The 19,161-nt window shown below is 40.8% G+C and overlaps 1 protein-coding gene across 2 annotated transcripts in view; it reads left to right on the top strand.

Annotated features, from left to right (window-relative positions):
* DPYD (dihydropyrimidine dehydrogenase) overlaps positions 1–19,161 on the top strand; it is a 720,636-nt gene that overhangs the window by 604,956 nt on the left and 96,519 nt on the right. For both annotated transcript variants that reach the window (XM_031457506.2, XM_064488745.1), the window contains exon 20: positions 13,542–13,721. In XM_031457506.2, coding sequence (XP_031313366.2) covers positions 13,542–13,721 — 180 coding nt within the window. The remainder of the gene's footprint in view (positions 1–13,541; positions 13,722–19,161) is intronic.

Raw genomic sequence — 19,161 nt, 5'->3', positions numbered from 1 at the left:
GGATATTAACTCTGTCCTGATGGTACCAGATGCAGTAACGTACATGAGGTGAGAGAGAAGTTCCATGACTCATCATTGGGCCTGAAAACAATGATGCAAGCTAAAAATCAATCTAATCACTGGTGAATTTGGTAAGGCCAAACACACCATGCACTGCCCATGCCTGGTTTTGCAGAGCTAAATTAAGAATAATGTTGCATATTCATAGGGCCTGCTGTCTCTGAAACACACAAAGTAAATGTGAGTACTCTAAAGAGAGTTAAAAAAAAATAAGCCAGTTCTATTGCATTTTAGAGCATTATGTAATTAGGTAATGTTCCTTATAACAAACAGCTTCAGGATGTAAGCAAGAGTTTAACTTAGAGTGTGACGTTGTATAGACGAGACTGAAATTAAAACACATAAAAGTCACTTACCTGCTTTTACCTTATTTAGATTTTCTTTAATTTATATGCATATTTTAATTCATATTCAATAAATGATTTAAAACTTGCAGTATATTGGTTTGTGGAGAGGGGACGGCAATCAGATTTTCATTTATGTTGTCCAAGCGTGACAGTTGAAATGCAGTCATTTCTTGGTCTCCCCAGTTTTATCTTCTATATTCATCTGTGTTTGATAAGCTAACTGCTCACAACATAGATGTGATCGTTTTAGTCCTGGGGCTCAACGTAGTAACTTATGACTAGAAATTAGTCATCATGGAAAGAAAACTCAGAAGGCATTAATTTCGCATCGAGATACACTTTTAAGAACTTGAACAGTTATTCTCGCCTCCGAATGACACACCAAGAAAGCATTCCTGGTAAATAGCACTTCCTAATTCTTATCTCATCTGGTTCTGACAACAGCTTTTTGAGGAAGGCTTATTCTGACAGATATAAAACACACAGCCTAGTTGCAGGCTGCTGCAGTCAGAAGTTTGATTTGATAATAGAATTTGAAAAGAAACCAGAGGACTGGTTCATAACAGTATCTTTGCATAAAAAAAATTAGTGAATGAGTAGGTAATTTTTGAGTAATAGAGAAAAACTTTTTTGAAGAAATGATGTCTGAAAATTGCTCTCGTATGATCAAAACTGAGAGTGATCTATTAAACACTCCCGGCTACATCCCCAGCAAGCAGAGAGGGAAGGCCTTTCCTGGGAAGATGCAGTGATTTTACAGGCTGTCTATTGGAGGAGGGCTCATTATTTTAAATGCCCGTATTTACACAAATCTCTTCAGTAGTAAATTCGATTATATACTTCAAACTGTTTAGGATAAGTTGGTGATGTTCTTTAAATGTGAAGGATGAACTTGAAATAATTAAAGAATTATTTGAAATAGAAAAATATTGGTCCTGATCCAAGGAGACAACTGGAGTGATGTGGATATGAGTGTGATACAGAAGCAAAAAATTTAAATAAGAGAATCCAGGCACAGAAGAACATAGAGATCTTTCCCTTAGCTTCTCCCGGCTCTGTCTGATCCACTCTTCACCATGGCCAGCATCTACACTACCATACACGAACACTTCAACATATACGTACACATGTGTGAAAGTGAATAGTTTAGAACTTTGCGTCTATTGGACATAATACACCAAGTTCAATTATTGTTAAATGAGGTCTTTATAGAAAAATGAATCACATATTTATCCAGTTGTTATTAAAAGAGACTGCCAGGAGAGGAAAATCCAATGATAGCTGCTGTCAAGATTCAGGTACGGGTGAGCAATAATTCAAACACAGACTCTGTCGAGGGTGGCTGTGACAAACAGTATTCGGTGTCTCAAGAGGAATGCTGAAGAAGTGGAGTTGCTTCTTTGCATCCTGGAGAGACATTGGTAGACCCAAAGAATGGTTAGGGAAGAATGCAAAGAAGTGAATGTTTGATAGTGCAATGAGTGGTACGGACTCTAAATGCAATAGGAGTTGAAATAAAAATATCTTATTGTGGGTGGGTGTGAATTCTGAATTATGATGTATTTGTATAAGTAGAGGGAAAGAAAATGTATTATTGACCGAAAATGAAGTAGAATTACGCTCGTCATTGCATGGTATTACTATAATTTCTTTACCTTGCTTCATTCATTCATTTGTTGAACAAATCGTATACCGAGCACAAATCTCTACGTGCTAAATACTAAATGCGCGGTGATGAAGAACAGATGTAGTGCCTGTCTGTCTTTTTACGGTGTCTCTGGAAGTTGGTGAATGAGATCCAAACAGTGATACCTACCAACCATACATGTACTGTACACGCTGAATCAAATACTTACATATCTTTTTATTTGATATACTCCTCACAAGAGTTCAATTGAAGATAGATAGATAGATAGACAGATAGACAGACATATATGTGTATATTAAAATTATATATAATGTAAAACTTATTTGTTTATTTATTTATTTATCCCTGATTTCTCATGAGCACCAGGTGCCTTGTAGTGGCTAAAAGCAAGATTACACAGTAGTTATGAGAAAGGGTCTTAGTAGATTGACCCAGGATTTGAAGCTTTGCTCTGCTTTTTACTAGCTTTAGTAAAGGCCTTGATCTTAGTCAAGGCCCTTAACTTCTGACCCTCTGTTTACCCATCTGCTAATGGAAGGAAATAGTAACACTTACTTCGTGGTGTTATTGAGAGGTTTAAATGTGGTGTTACACATGAACTTGTAAAGCACAGTGCTTGGAACGCAATAACCGATAAGTGGATTTCAAAGTGCAGTAAGCCTAAAGGAATTTGGGTAAAGTATAAACGACAGTTAGAAAAGAGCAGACTATTAAATATGTAAAGTACATCAAGTTTTTCGACCCTTAAGGGTGGTTTTGTCTGGCTTACAGGATTCGGATTCGGGGCAGTCTTTCCCTCTTTCTGTTCTTCTTGAGTTCTTCTTATGCCAGAATACCCCCAGAGGCCAAGAGGGCCCCTGGAAGCCTAGGGGTATCTGGTTCAGGTCAGGTGTCCCAGATGCCGAGTCCCACCTAAGCAGTAAAGGCCCTGTGACTTCAATCCAGTGTTCATGCTCTGAGGCCTGTGAAAGTACCTAAGGGCCGGAATGGTAAACCAGTCCAACGTGACAGAGCATTTTAGAATGTGTTCCACGAGGGTGAGTGAAAATCTCCCTCCAATCTAAACGTGCGGGGCGGTGGGGGGCTCTAATAATTAAGAAACTCATGGATCTAGGTTTGTCCCGGACAGTTTTAATTTATGCTGATTGTCCTGGCGTTGTCGCTAACAGTTTCCCCGTTTACTCTCAAGTGTCATAGTGCGGACGGTAAATTACATGATCACCTTTAAATCCTCCTAAAACCTTCAGCCGAGAACTTCAACTGGTGCTTATAATCTTTCTTCAGGTTAGCTGTCGTATTCACACATCACAAAATGTGTGCCCTTTTTGTGAGAAATAAACAGATAAAACTGGTCCTTGCCCTGGGCCTCCTCTGTGATCATACCCCAGCAAGGCACCTTTGGAGGCTGAAAGCCAGGCATTTTGGTTTTAGGTTCTTGGTCTTCATTAATTAAAAAAAAAAAAAAAGAAAGAAAGAAAGAAACCTAGCATCCAATTTATTTCTCTAGTTTTCCCACAAAGTCATAAACTTCGTGAGCTCCGTATTTTCCACTTGTATAGTCAAGGAATCCAGAACAAGTCTTTAATGTTCTTTGTCCTTAGATCTTAAATGTTTAAAAAGAACAAATCTTTTTAAAAAGATGCACCTGTTTTGCTTTGCTTCTCCAGTCTTCCATAGGTATACACAGTGCTTTCTGTATATTAGCTTGAACACTGACGAGCTTTTGTCTGTAACACTTAACCCTGTAAGTAGAGTATTCACCCTTGATCAGCTGAATATTTTCTAACATTTTTGTCCCAGACAAAATTGGCAACTCAGTCAAAGCTGTTGACTCACTGAAAATAGCTACACACTATTCTTGCAAATTTGTGGTTTTATCAAAAATAGATTAACCATACAATCAACCACTGAATTGTAAGTGCTCCGAGTTGAGGTGGACAGTATTATTTGAAATGCTATTTTCATGTTAGCAGCATGTTCCTCATTGCAGGCAAATAATCCTCTTTTCTTGGAATAGGGGTGTCTGCTTTTAGTGTTGAGGAACCCCATACCTTTATCCACCTTCGGGATCCAGAGGAAATTTCCCATGGGATAATTTGCCCAATAGTCATTTCCTTTCTGGGCATTATGACTTATTCTCCTTCCGTTGTCCAAACCCCATGTGGTATTTTAGTAAACGATACTGTAAGTCAAGTTTTCACAGCTGTGTTAATTCTGTTGCAAAAGAGAGATTGCCTAAAATTATGGATGTCAGTCATCGGACAGCTATTGTTTGGCTATTCCGTTTCATTTTCTTGCCCCTCGTCTATCACGGCGGGCGCTGGGCTTGCACGGTGTTGGCGTGAAACCCTTGCACCCCCCACCCCCCGCTGCAGAGTTACCGCAGAGTAACTGAAAATGACTGTGGTAACTGATGCCGCTCCACGCAGTAGCCCAGGACGGGGAGGATCTTTTTAGTAGAAAAATCCTACTGCTTCTGAAGCAGAAGTGACCGAGCTTCTTGAAACTGCAGTGCAGACCCTGCCCAAAGAATGGGCTACCTCGGACCCCGGTGGGCAGCGGACTCCGGGTCTTGCCGCAGTCTTTTGGTCTTGTGTTTGTGTCTGTGGGGAAGCAGGACCGCCAACAGCGATGTCTTTGAAGAGGCAGCACGGCCGTCCTTGTTCTTCGGTCCCACGTGTTGCGCCTGCCTCGCCCACTTCATCTCCGGCCTTGCATGAAAGGTAGACACAGGTGTTGTGTCTCTGTGTGGTTCTTTTTTATTATTGTTTCTTGGTTCAGGTCATAATTGAGATCTGAATCCAGTCGGAACTGACTTTGTAAAGGGAGGGGACGAGGCTGTCTCACCTGCAGGGTACATCCCTTTGACTGATCAGCCCAGGCCATCTTCGCTCAAGTTGTGTCATCAACAAAGTGCCACAGAAAAGATCTGCCCCACAGGGCCGTTCTGAATAATAGTTGAGTGGGTGGCCCAACACTTTTGCTGCCTTTGAGGAAATACTTGGAGAATAGATGGATATATTCTGGTTGGCAAAATGGGCTCTGGATCCCAGTACATTGAAAACACTTTATTCTCTTTAGTCTGTCTTTAACTGAATGTGGCTTAAGAAATTAATCAGATAGAGAATGACCACAGATGGACATTGAAAATTAGCCTTTCAAACTCCATAAAATCCCTTCTTGATGGGGAGCAGGGAGCTATTCATATCCTTACCTCCCTCGTCTCCCTTCTGGCCGTGTGTGTGTCCGAGAACACATAATTTAAGAGGCTGGATAAGAGGACAAGTAATGTAATCAACAGCAAAATACATGAACTATATGAGATACTAGTCAAAACAAATTAAATGCCTCCTATACCTTTCCGATTTATCGATGTATAGCAATTAAAGAACAACTTTGGAAAAGATTAATAAGCAGAACTGCTTATCCATCAGGCTTTTCCTGAGCTGAACCTTTGAATACCAGCATCTGTGGGGGCTATTTTTCTGTTGTTCTTTTTTTCCCCCCAATCCAGTTGGTTCTGGTCAGAACATAGAAAACTGAACTCAGAGCCAGGTTCCTTAATAGGATGGCATTGGACAGCTCTTTTCCTGAGTGATCCTGAGCCGTTTGGTAGCAAAGCTGAAATGAGCCCTCTCCTTTGGGGGGAAACAAGATGGTATTTTGCTGAATGCTAGAATTTTATCACTTTGGGGGAAAAAAAAAAAAGCTGCTTGAGAGACCTAAGAGTATAAAAGCATTTGGGGTCTCCGAAGGAGTTTAAATCAATGCACTGAGCAGATGAAAGAACCCGCTGTCTCAATTGCCGGGAAACCACTTAGAAACTCTCACTTTGATTTCTTCGCGTAGCCCGTTACATTGCCGCTAAATGCAACATACAGGGACACCGCGACTTTGATGTTGTACAGCTCCGACAAATGGAAACTAATATGATAGAACAACGAAGATTTGTGGGTTTTTTGTGGATATACAAATATCTCCCTGTCTAGCTCCCTGTGTCTGTGTATCTCCAGGGGCTGTCTTTTCACCTATAGCCTTATAAAGATTATAATTTTGGTGTTTTATTCATGAGCTCTAGTAGACAATGCCATGTTTATATAGTAGCAAGAACTCATAGGGGGATATTGTTATTCTGAATTATTACTTTAATAATAAGTATTGTATACCACTTTCAAAAGTACAGTGTAGTTTTATACATCTGTTTGTCAGTACTGGTCAGAACTCAGTTCAGTAAGGAATTACCAGTTGCATGCCTTCGGGAAATCTGATGTTTTTAATCAGTGCGTGTGGACAGAGGAACTGGAAACTGTATTATTATCCAACAGCAGTAGAGGTCTGTTTTCCAGTAGCAAACCTTCAAGTAGTCTTCCAATTATTAAGATCCTACATTTTTAAAATCTATGGATTTCTGCCATTATGCATTAAATAATAAACTTGAAATCATTTTGCAATAATGTGCTGCTTCTTATGAAGATTATACATATGAGCACATTTCATTATGTAAGACATTAAAATTAAGATTTTGCAATGTACAGAAATAAGATATAAAACCAGAGGTCAAAAGATCTGAATCTGATCATTGGCTCTTCCACCTGCTAACCTTTTGAGTTGGGGCATAGCATGCAATGTTTAGCTTCCATCTCTTCACTTCCTGAACATTTAATAGCACCTTCTCTGTCCCCCTCTCAGAATTTTTGCATGGACTAAGTGAAGATACATGAGACACAGTGACATAGCGGGAGAGCTTCAGACCAGGTGGGGAGACTGGGGCTGACTCCAACTAGCTGTGTGAGCACACGCAGTTCACTGTTTAACCTTTCTGGATGCCTAATCTGTGAGAAAAGGAGACTGGCCTGAAAAATCTCTCTATTCCCTTTTGTCTTTGAAAACAATAAAGCACCATGTAAAATGTTGCAGGTGTTTTATGTTAAAACAGTTTAATCTTTTATGAAAATAGACTAGTGAAGGGCTATCACAGGATCTTTTTTTTTTTTTTTTCCTTTTTCTGGGAAATCTTTAAGAATGGATGGATAGTCCTCTTTACTCAGTGTTTCATGGGAATATTCTTGAACTTCTTCCAGCCACATAAGACCCTGCTATTAGTATGATTTAGGATGCGATAAACATTGCAGAAGAATTTCCATTTTTGCTTAAATGTAGTTAATATGTAATATTCTTCTTACTAATGAATTCACAGAAGCTCTGAGACTCCTTTGCACTTCAGTTGTGAACATGCGTTTTACTTGCTTATAGCCTGGGAACACACACTGCTAAGACCTGGAGTGTAGTTTGTCCACCTGTGTGATGAGAAATGAAAAGGAATAATTGCAGTCGTGGGATCACCTGAGTTGTGTCGGAGGCTTCCACATCCCTGTTTGAAAACCTTGGCACGCTTCAAGGTACCACGTGAAGGCTGTGCTGCCCTGTTACACACAACAGAGGCCAGCCCCACAGGGCTCTGCCTCCGTGGGGCTCTTCTTTGCCAGATTTCTACCTGGGATTACTGTTTTTAATCCAGTTTTGGATTCTGTTTGCTAGTTTTCTTGTACATGGTCTTTGACATTTCAAGGAATTTGGCTTTTTCTTTACAGGCAAAAACTTTCATTTTGACCTCCACCAGGCACTTTAAATTCTAGATTATCTGATAATGACTCTGAGGTTTAGGTCCCTTCCGGCTGATTGATTTCCAGAGCAGTTCCACTGACGGACGCGCCGTAATTTAATTCTCACTGTAATGACTTAGGTATTGTCATCCACTGGTTTCAGATTGGGAGGTGGGAAAGGAGAACACAAAAAGCTAAAAGACTAGCTTCAGCCATTGAGCGGCTGAAGGACAGAGCTGGGTCTCAGACTTGTCTTCTGACAACAAGACCAGAGCTTTTTTGAGATCATTACTTATTACAAATAAAAAAATAAGATCATGGCCTTGTTCTACTGCATTAGACCAAAAATGTATAGTTTTAAAAAATTACATTCTGCCTACTTCATGCTCTAATGGTTTATTCATGTTGTGAAATTTATTTCTGGTGCCAATCTACCTTACTAAGTACTAGCTACTAGTTCATGCACTTAAATACGTTGTGTTTTGCTTTCCTGTGTGCTAAGTATTTAATCTCTGCTTCTAAGTGAAGAAAGGTTCTCATACATAGGCAGCTAAGATGTAGTTTAAACCGAATTCAGCCTACCTTCTCTCTGCATGTTCTTAACCCCTAGGCTGTCATACTTGATATGGCGCAAAAACCACTCGATTAGACTTTAAGAAACAGTTCCTCAAGTCCAAGCTCTTTGCTATCCTCTCTCCTGCCTAACCGGTAATCTTATTCTGAGTATTGAAAGAAGTAATGTATGTAAAGGAGATTTCTAAAATATAAATCACCATAAATAGATTATTTACTATTAATATGGTTTATCTCATTTAATGAGAAATAATGAGAAAGGCACAGCACCCCACGACCCTCTGTCACCTCCTAAGTATTTACACGGTCGCTTTGCACAGACAGGTTCATTTAAATGTGCCCGCACCTAACGTGAAAATTCAGGGCACTGTGTCAGACCCCTGGAGGAGACTGTTCGGCGGCGGCGGGAGCTTTATGGCACACCTCAAATCAGGCTGCACAGGCGGCCGCCACCCACTCAGCCCCTGCACGGGGCTGGTCCTGCTGAGAATCCAGGGGCCCCTGTTTAAAGCAGCTCACTGCAGGGAGAGTCACGCTTATGGAAATAATTAATGGCGGCAATGATCCTTATAATGGCACCTGATGCCCTGCTGTGAAGGAAGATAAACCAGCCTTCACCATAAAGAACTTACAAATTATACTAAGCAAACATGTTAACCGCTAGTAAGAGCCCTAATCAGAGCTGTTAAACAAACAATTAAGAGATGTCATATAAAATACACCCATTTAGGAAGAGCAGCTACATGTTTGGAGTTTTCAAAGGAACCATCTACCTTTGAGATAGAGATAAAGCCCTCAGGGGAGGTTGGGCAACAACAAGGCACCGTTCGGAGCCAAATCCATTTTCTGAGCATCAAATCCCACGGACAAAGCTCTGCTCTGAGTGGTGTGCTTGAATCCTAAGGTTTATTTTGGGTCTCCTTACTATTTAATCAGAAAATAACTGTAGTGTTTCTTTAAAGGGCCACGAGAATGTTGCTACAATCTAAGAGTAAAAATCAAGAAATTATTTGTCTGGAAGAAATTTGCTTTGCAGACAGCATTTTAGGGTAAGGTGAGCTTCATGCCTACCAGTATTTAAATCCTTGCTATTCTACCTGTGGTCCAGCAGCATCAGCATCAACCGGGAGCTTGTCCCAAGTGCAGAATCTCAGACATCACTTCAAACCTACAGAGACAGAATCTGCATTTTAATAAAATCCTTATATATATAATATATATAATTTTTAAAAGAAATATCAGTGTGAAAGTTTCTGTTATCAGTAATTCTGTCAGAATAATTAATGTGTAATCTTACGGAAAATAAACGTTACATGACTCCCTTTAGGAAGGTGTATAAGCAGTGTGACATTTTTGCCTTACAATGAAACATATCGGAAGTGGTCCCATCTGACACCCGTTCCTGATGGTGGCTTCTCAGCAGGACCAGCCCTGTGCAGGGGCTGAGTGGGTGGCGGCCGCCTGTGCAGCCTGATTTGAGGTGTGCCATAAAGCTCCCGCCGCCGCCGAACAGTCTCCTCCAGGGGTCTGACACAGTGCCCTGAATTTTCATGTTAGGTGCGGGCACATTTAAATGAACCTGTCTGTGCAAAGCGACCGTGTAAATACTTAGGAGGTGACAGAGGGTCGTGGGGTGCTGTGCCTTTCTCATTATTTCTCATTAAATGAGATAAACCATATTAATAGTAAATAATCTATTTATGGTGATTTATATTTTAGAAATCTCCTTTACATACATTACTTCTTTCAATACTCAGAATAAGATTACCGGTTAGGCAGGAGAGAGGATAGCAAAGAGCTTGGACTTGAGGAACTGTTTCTTAAAGTCTAATCGAGTGGTTTTTGCGCCATATCAAGTATGACAGCGCACCATCCCAGCCACGTTTAGTCACCATCTGGTGGTCTCTCCTCCCTCTTCAAGTGCTCTGTCCCCTTCACGTGCTCAGTGTAGCTCCCAATTACGTGAAACACTAGCGCTGTAGAATAAAGAGCACACAAGAGGAGGGCAGAGAGGCAGTCTTTTTAGCCTTCAGCCCTGTCAGGTTCTTCCATAGTTAAAATACACCAAGTCTATTTGTTGATTACTCCAACACCACCTGGCCGAGCCTACTGTATGCAAATGGTGCCATGTTGGTGGATGAAGAGAATTAGTGGCTCTTGTATCTGCTCGTTGGAAAAATTAGGGAGAACTGACATTAAACTTTACCGTTCATACATTGCAGAGTATCTGGAGTCCTTTTAGCTGCAGGTTTTCACAACAGTCATGAACATCCTATAAATTACATGACATGATGTGATTTTCAAAATCTGATTTCTTACGTTCATATGGTGATCTATTTTAAGACTATAGTAAAAGTGTACCCATTAGCATATGCTACAAAAAAATAGAATCTCACTGTGAACAAAGAAGATTAAGTAAAGCATCAGTTGACTTTTACAGTAAAAAAAAATTCTGCAGTGGAAATTATGATGATGTTCTTTATAATTTTTCTGAAAAAAGATCAACTCTTAGGAAGTTATAACAGGCCTAATTAATGCTCAAATTGTCCTCCTGAGAAACAGATTTTTTTAATGTAATATAAATGGGCTTCCTAGAAAATATTCTTGTCTGTGTTTAGTGTTTATTCCATGTTCTTTCCTTCATTGTAGTAACACATAGCCTTTCACAATAGGAAATGAAGGGTTTTTATTTCCATTTCTTGGTTTTGGTTTGTTGTTTTTACTCATATTACACAAGTAAAAAGTAAATAATTTAAAATAGGAGGACATTGACAGTTTTCATCTAGCAGTGTGGGTTTTTCAAAATAACAGTTATATTTGGATAACTGATCATTTAAAATAGATATGTGTGTGTGTGTGGTTCATGGAACTCTTGAAGGAAAAGAGAATCATAGTTACACGAAGAGTTCTTCCTCTGTAAATGTCTGTGCCTTAGCGACCTTAGACTGCAGGGTCATGAATTATGCAATATAATTCACTTTCTAACCATGTGGCCTGCCTGGGGCAAATCATTTAACGTCTCTAAGTCTCACTTCCCTCAACTGTAAAATGGGGCTAACAATGAAATCTACCTCTTAAAGTTATTTTGAGAACTAAATAATATAATACATTAGAAAGTGTTTAACAGAGTGTGTGGCCCGTAGTAAAAGCTCAGCTCACGTTGGCTGTTACATTGTTCTGTTAATAGCATGCCTTCATTCAGCCAATTTGGGCAGAAATTGAACATACAGAAGTCATTCTGCCCTATCCTGAAATGTAACATGGCCACATCCCCCTAAAACCCCCCGATCTCCCCTATAAAAATAAGGTACAAATCCCCCTACGTGTACCTCCAGCCCTCTTCTTTCTTTTACGTGAGCCAGACTTCTCCTAAGAGAAGTCTGTCTTCCTGTCTTCCGATCCTTCCTCCTCATCCATTTCCACTCACTGTAAGATAAGATGGCTTCTGCCCTGATGCAGGGCTCCTTCCCTATAATGCAAATGTTGATCGGTGTCGTTCGATTGCCAAATTTAACGATTACTTTCGTTGCTGACCTTTGTGTAGCCCGTGACATCTTCTGTGATGACACCTTCCGTGATGCTGTCTTGGCTTTCTTCCACTTAGTGTCCTTCATGATCTTCCTTAGCCTTCCTTTTCAGTGCTTGTACTCCCAGAGTTCTGCACATGCATCATGAACTCACTACCACTTCTTGCTGACAACGCCTAGATTTTTTTTTTCTCTTGCCATTTCTCTGTCTCTGTCTACTTCCTGTTCCCTATTGTGGAACCCCTTAGTGTGTTTCCAATAAGTTTTCTCAACCAATCTAGCAAAATAGCTAGGTATTGGGTAGTGTGCAAGGCATGGGGGTTCCAATAAAATTTATTCATTAAAGACTCAGCGTTTGTGCTCCTGTTTTCAAGTATTTCATCACCTGCCTTCACGTACGACATGGTTTCTCTTTATTGGCTGCCATTGCCAGGCACTGTGATACATGGTAAGAATTTAACATCTAGGAAAATGGGATAGAAGTGAGTTTTGCTTTGCTTAGTTTTGTTAGATGGATGGATGTGGAATATAGATAAGGAGAGGTGTTGAATTCCATACTGTAAATTTTGAATTTGAAGTGATGGTGGGCCATATGGGTGAAGAGGTCCTACTCTCAGTTGTAAATGAGTCTTTGGAGTTTATATGTGGCATCAGAATTGGAGAAGTATCTTTGTAAATAGTCAACTCAGAAGTGTTTCTCTAAATCCACTAAATGCAAGCTCTAACTCAAATCCTATCACAGACTCTTAAGTATATTTTTATTTGAAGGATCCTAGTTTCTCAGATTCAAACTTCTTTAACTCTAGAATTAAATCTCTATTTTCTAACAAATGATCACTCGAATTAAAAAAAAAATTCCTGAATTATGCATTCACTCCACATAGACTTATTAAGAGCAGAATAGGTGACAAACTCGGTGCTAGTCGCTGGAGATAATATGCTAACCAAAATAAGTGTGGGTTCTTCCCTCCTGACGCGTCAGTATATTTGGGGAGGGGGCTGTCAATGCAATAATCTTGCAAGAGTTAAAAGTCAAAAATATACGAGTTAAAGAGGCCTTAACCTCCTTTGGGCTCCTGGGGGCCCCTTGAAGAAGTGATACTCACCATGAGACTGAAGAAGTCGTCAACGATCTGTAGAAGGGAAGGGCCTTTTAAGCAGCAAGATCTTATGGCAAAGAAAGAATGTGGGAAATCTGAGGAAAAGAGGAAAGACCCGGGCGACTGGAGCATAGTCAATAAAAGGGAGGACAGTAAGAGGTGAGGCTGAAGAGGTGAGCGGTGGTACGTGGTGTTTGAGTTGAATGATGATCAGCACCCCAGCCTCAGAGTGACCATCTCCAGACGTGAGAACCACCTCCATGCAGAACATCCCAATGGAGGGAAAACAAGAGAGTTAAAAATGTCCATTCTTACCTTGTGTTAAGTTTAACTCCTTGGAAATTCAACTGATCAGACCAAAGTTTTAACAGTCATACTGACTATTCCTGACATAAGGTAAACTGTACATATTTGAAGTGTATGATCTGATGTTTTGAAATATGTGTACACCTGAGACCATCACCACATCAAGTTGATGGAAGTATTCATGGTCCCTGGAAGTTCCCTTGTGCCCCTTAGCAGCCCTTCCCGCCCTCCTGCTCCCAGCCCCTCCAGGCAGTGATTGCCGTGCCATCCTTAGAACAGTGCCTGGCACGCACATTTTGTTGACTGCATGGAAACTGAGTCCATTCGGGGAGTTAGCTCTTGGTTTGACGTTTGCTTGGTTGCGCCATCTTTTCTAGGTATGCAGTGCTGTTCAGAATCAGGATTTCACTGTCATCCAAGACTACTGCACTGGCCTCAAAGCCTTGCTTTATCTGAAAAGCATTGAAGAACTGCAAGACTGGGATGGGCAGAGTCCAGCTACCGGGAGTCACCAGAAAGGAAAACCGGTTCCTCTTATTGCTGCACTCGTGGGCAAGGTATGTGGCCATGTCTCCTGGGCTGTCCTGGAGAACTCTGCCTGGGTCATTTTCTGTCTCAAGTCTTGTTTGCCGTCCCTCCCACCGTCTCACAAACGGAGGAGATGCATTGCCAGTTAGATGTGTTTTCTACAGCAGAATCACTCTGAGGGAGGCTTAATTACAACTATACGATACATCTGCGAGTTACATTTTTATGAACCCATGTAACGCAAGGTCACACAAAAGAAAAAAACTGAAGTTTATAGTGTAAGGTACCTCCCAGCCCTTGCTTGCTGTGGTGACGGCTGGCACTCTTCCCAGTGGGAGGCTGGAGATTCTTTTATTCTTTAATAAGCTCTGGAAATTATAACATTACCTTTCTATTTTCAAGACAATCAAATCACTGGAGCCTTGAATAATAGGATGAAGCTTTTAAAATTTAAATCTAATCCGAATCTTTTGTAACTGCTTCTGCTGTGTGGTTAAACCTGGGCTCAAAAGGTTATGTCCCAACTTTCTCACTAACTGCTATTTTCAGAGAAATATACACTACATTTACATTCTGTATAATACAGTGATTTTTGCAAATCTTTTCTAAAACAACATTCAGCATTTCGCCTTTGTATTTCCTTTGTGTTATTCTAAATAGACAACCATTGTCAGAAGACGCTTCTGGAGTCCTGAATGAGGGGAGGAAAAAATTATAATTCTTAGTCTTTTCAGCTTGTCACTACATCAATAATTAACTTTAAAAAAAGAGAGGCAAGTATAAAAAGATTCTTTAAGGAAGCATTTAATAATTCAAATGAATCTTAACTTGAAACAGGTCACATGAAAAAGAATGGAAAACAAAAACCCTGGGTACTCTGCCTTGGATGGCAGGGTTAGGGACTCAGAAAGAATCAGAGAAACAGCATATAATGACTTACACTTAGTTACTTTTAATGGAAAAATATCACTATTCTTCTGAACAGAAAGCCAAAGAATACGGGCTTCTTGGAGAATGTGTCTGACTCTTAAGTCCAGAAATGAAAAATAAAAGGGAGAAAGAAAGAAAAATCTTACAGTGTGGATTCCAGGAAAATATCATGATGAATGACTCCATGAGTGGCAATCAAACAGCAAGGCTGGGTGACATTAATATTTATAATATTGCAATTAGCAAGACTGTGCTGAACAGCAGTATCGATGTAACTAATCATATTATCATAAACTGAGTCTGCAAGTATCTAGACAGAACGTGTTCTTGCCTTTATCAATGACCATCAACATCGTAAGGGTGTTCATAATTTTAAAAAATTTACAAATAACTGTACACTCAACCAACATAAATACATCAAGTCACTTGTTTCTGACATGATCGTTTTGATAGTTTATCATCATCGGTAAAAGCGTTGTCTCAAATGTATGCGGTCACCATGCAAGCTGACGTGTACACACTGCGCTGCACTGTGCCATTTTGTCCTTAAAGGACTTCCACACTCCTTTCAAAACTTACATATTCAGATAAAGGATGGATAATGATGGAGACACTTGTGTCGATGACATAAGTGGAAATTGATTTTCTGATAGTTTGAATCTAGATTCAGACTTTATTTTGGTAAGCTCAGCCTTCATCAAAATCGTAAGGGTAATTTTCTGCATTATCGTTTGTTAAAAAAAAATTTTGCCTGTGTGATTATATTAGTGATTCATTTCTCAACACTAAAGTGAGGAACAAGCAGACGGTCGGGTAATAGACGGTCTATGCTCCGGACTGGATTCTCTGGGGAGGGCTGACATGACTCAAACAATAGGCAACTATCTCCTTTAGGTTAATGTCACTAATAGTGAACCAAAGTACTTTGGATCCAAGGTGCAGGTGGCTTCTGAACTGTTCCTTCCTAGCGTTGCTGGTGTGTGTGTGTGTGTATCTTTGAAACAATTCGCATTATATTCTCATTAGCTAAAGAATAGGTCGCTGCTTCTTACCGTGTTTCCATGCTCTAGGGAAAACAAGAGGAGATTCAGACCCTTTTTAGAAAGACCTGCAAGAAGCAGCTGGCTTTAGACAGGAAAGATTTGTTTGGAAAGTACAATTGTTACTGAATGTAATCTTTTGCTCAGAGGTCAGGCTAAAATAAATTAGAGTAGAAATTTAGAAAAAACCAATTACAGCACAATGTTTGCAGATGGAAGGAAAATGAGACTCGAGCCATGGAAAAAAGGATTTGACCAAATCAGTCATGTTCTCTTAGAAGCTTTGAAGTAATTAGTATATTTAGTATACTCTCCCTATGCATACCTTGCTTATTGATCGATTAAACTTTCCAAGCAATGTTTCTTCAAGTGGCTTTGAAAGGGCAAGAAGCCAGGCGTTTATAGTTTGCTCTGGTCTCAGGGTGCACGTTGTACAAATCTGTGCCTGCACGTGTGAGCGTGGGCCCCCTAGGAAGAGTAGTCACCAGCCCCGCTCGACACTGCAGAGCTGCTGATCTCGAATTCTTGGTACTTAAAAACCACCTGGCATGCTCATGACAACGCAGGTTCCCAGGCGCCACTCCTGGACATCCTGATTTAGGTGGTCAGAGGGTCCAGGGGTCTGCATTCTTCACATCGTGATTCTGATGGAGGCATATGAGGAGCCGCAGTGCCAAGGGGAATGCAGGAAAGAACAGCACGGAGCACAGCGCAAGCTTCTCGTGATGGAGAAAGCTGGTGAGAAAGAATTCTGAGCTGGAAGAGAAACGACACAGAAAGCGAGTCGGGAGAGGAGATCCAGAGACGCAGCACACGGGGCTCCTGAATGGCCAGCGGTCAAAAATACCCACTGAGCAGCCAGGGGCAGGGAGTCCGTTCAGCAGTTGGGTCAAAGACATGTCAGCAAAAAGAATGATGAGGACAGAGCCAGTTTGCTGCCAAAGACATGACCTTCAGGTCCACGCAGACAGTCAGCAACCAGGAAATCGTGAGGATGAGGAAGCAGGAACTGCTGTGAGAAAGGAACACCTTGTTATTTTATGCTCATTTATCTTAATTCCCACTGCTACCTGGCAAACACCTGGCAACTCAATAAAAGGGAAATAATTGCTGCTGCTCGTGGGACCGTGGTTACCAGCGGAGTTCAGAGTAAGACGGCGCGCCTTCCGTGAGGCTTCCATACTCACCAGCTAAGCAACCTGGACGTGTTAATTAATCTCTTGAAATTCCAATGAAATAAGGGTTAACCATGATACAAGTCCACACTCTCTCATTAAGAATTCTGAGACCCAAAAAGCACTGAAACCAAATGTTTCACATAACTCATTTGGCAGCAAACCTGGCCTCAGCTGATGCAAGGCTATTTATACTCTTTATTTCTCTTAGAGTGAACGTTTAAATGTTTACTGCCGAGAGGCTAATGTGCTTGATTGTCGGCTGCTACCCCACGTCTTGCTGGAGGCATTAGTACAGTGTAGTATGCAGACCATTGTTCTTTCCTAAAGTCTAAGAGAAAAAAAATTCTGAATTCTGAGATACATTTGGCCCCAAGTGTTTGAGATAAAAAGTTGTGAACAATACATAAATGAGAATATAACTGCAATTAGACCTTTATCCACAAATTTTTCTTTCGTGTTGGAAGCCAAGTGTATGTTTTAGTGACATTAGAAAACAAAATGTTAGTATTTGGCATTTATAGGAGTGGAAATAAGAATTAGGTTGAGATTATTTGCTGGAGAAACATGAAAGAAATTGGATACGTCAATATTAGAGCAGCACATTTTACAATCAGAAAGCATGGGAGAAATCTACTTCCCTTCTCTGTGCTTGGGATGGGAGGCGGATGCCGAAGCATGAGCTGTTGAAGAGGAAACAGCACAGGACAAGACCGTTGGTTGCTTGGGGTCTGCATGCATTTTCACATGCTCTTCCCTACATCTGGAATGTCTTTCCAGTCACTTAAGAGAAATTCTCCAAGAATTCCCTTCTCTTTGAGTTACTCTCTGATCTCTCCACCAGAATTAATTCCTCCTTTTCTTCAACCTGAGTTGCAACAGGTACCACATAGTGTTGGAATTTTTGCATGTCTGTTTCCTCTCCTGGATGGCCATCCTCATCTTTGTATCTCTGTTCCTGAACACCCACAGATACTCAGGAAGGACTTCATAAATGATGCTGGAATGAGTAAGTGAATGAATAAATAAAGTCACTGTCAGAACACGGCTAAGCAGTAGAATTCAGTATTAGCAGTCTTCCACTCATGAAGCCACAGCTTTTCTCATTACATCAGAAAGGAAAAAAAAAGTGTAAAAAGAGAAATAACCGCCTTGAACTTAAAGTCCCTTTTGATGCATGAGTCTAGTTTAGTAAAATGAGATGGCAAGAAACCAGAGTGGAAAGAGTGAGGTAGGCGGGTGAGCGTGAGCGCCCTGTGGTCCCTCTCGGCTTGGCAAGCTGTACTAGAGCATAAGCTTCTTGGGGGCCCAGGCCACACGGCGTGTGCCGGTGCCTGAACCACGCCCGCCGTGCAGGAGCAGCAGCGTGGGGACTGAGCTGCTGGATGACGTGTGGCTCACTCATTTCTCTAAGGTCCATCTCCATCTTGTCGCTTCCTTTGTGAAGCCACCTGTGAGTCTCCTCCCCTCCCTCTGGGAATACGGAGCCCCTCCTTTCTCCTATAACTGGTCTTGCAGTTACTACCTTGTCTTCTAGTTACACGTCTTCTTGTCCACCCCTGAGCTCATCATGAGCGGCTTGAAAACAGAGATCATGTCTTATTTGTACTTGACTTTTCAAGCACCTAGTGCCATGCTACAAGTTCATAGAATTAAACTTCACAAACTATCTGTGGTGTCCTTATTTAGAAGGAAAAAAAGAAAGCCAATTATAATTAAAACTCCAGCCAGGCCCTTTCAAGAAGAGTAGGCATTTTAGAAGAAAAACAGTATAAACGTGCCAAATTACTTTCAGTGGGTATTAAAATATGATGAAATACGTATCAGTCGTATTAATAAGTGAACATAATGGGTACTCATTGAAAAGCTTGCATTAGGATAAGCACAGAAAAGCTGTCATGGTGCTTGAATAGTGACTCGTAATACAAGGCTTTGTTTTGATGATAGAAACCAAAATCAGTGCATCCATCTGACCAGATGCATTATTCTCATGTTTTTAAAACCAAAAGTAGTGTGACTGCATAAAACTACTGCCGTCTGGTTGTGGTGTTTTGAATGTAGATGTCTGTCTTCTATTTGTCTCTGGCATGCTACCCAACACAGAGGGCAAGTAAGTGTCCACCAGGTGTGTATAAACCATGAGCATGACCATTACAAAAATCCCAACAACAGTCTCAGAAGAGGAGAGTGGGATCCCCTGCCGACCCCCAACTTTAAAAGTTTGATGTCTTCGTGCTACTTATGTTTCCGTGCATTTTATTTTTCCAAATTGAGGTATAATTTACATAAAGAAAAAATGCACAGTTCTTAAATGAACCATTTGA

This window comes from Camelus dromedarius, chromosome 9 (assembly GCF_036321535.1).
Source record: "Camelus dromedarius isolate mCamDro1 chromosome 9, mCamDro1.pat, whole genome shotgun sequence".
In the NCBI taxonomy this organism is placed as follows: domain Eukaryota; kingdom Metazoa; phylum Chordata; class Mammalia; order Artiodactyla; family Camelidae; genus Camelus; species Camelus dromedarius.
This window is presented reverse-complemented; position numbering and strand designations above follow the sequence as displayed.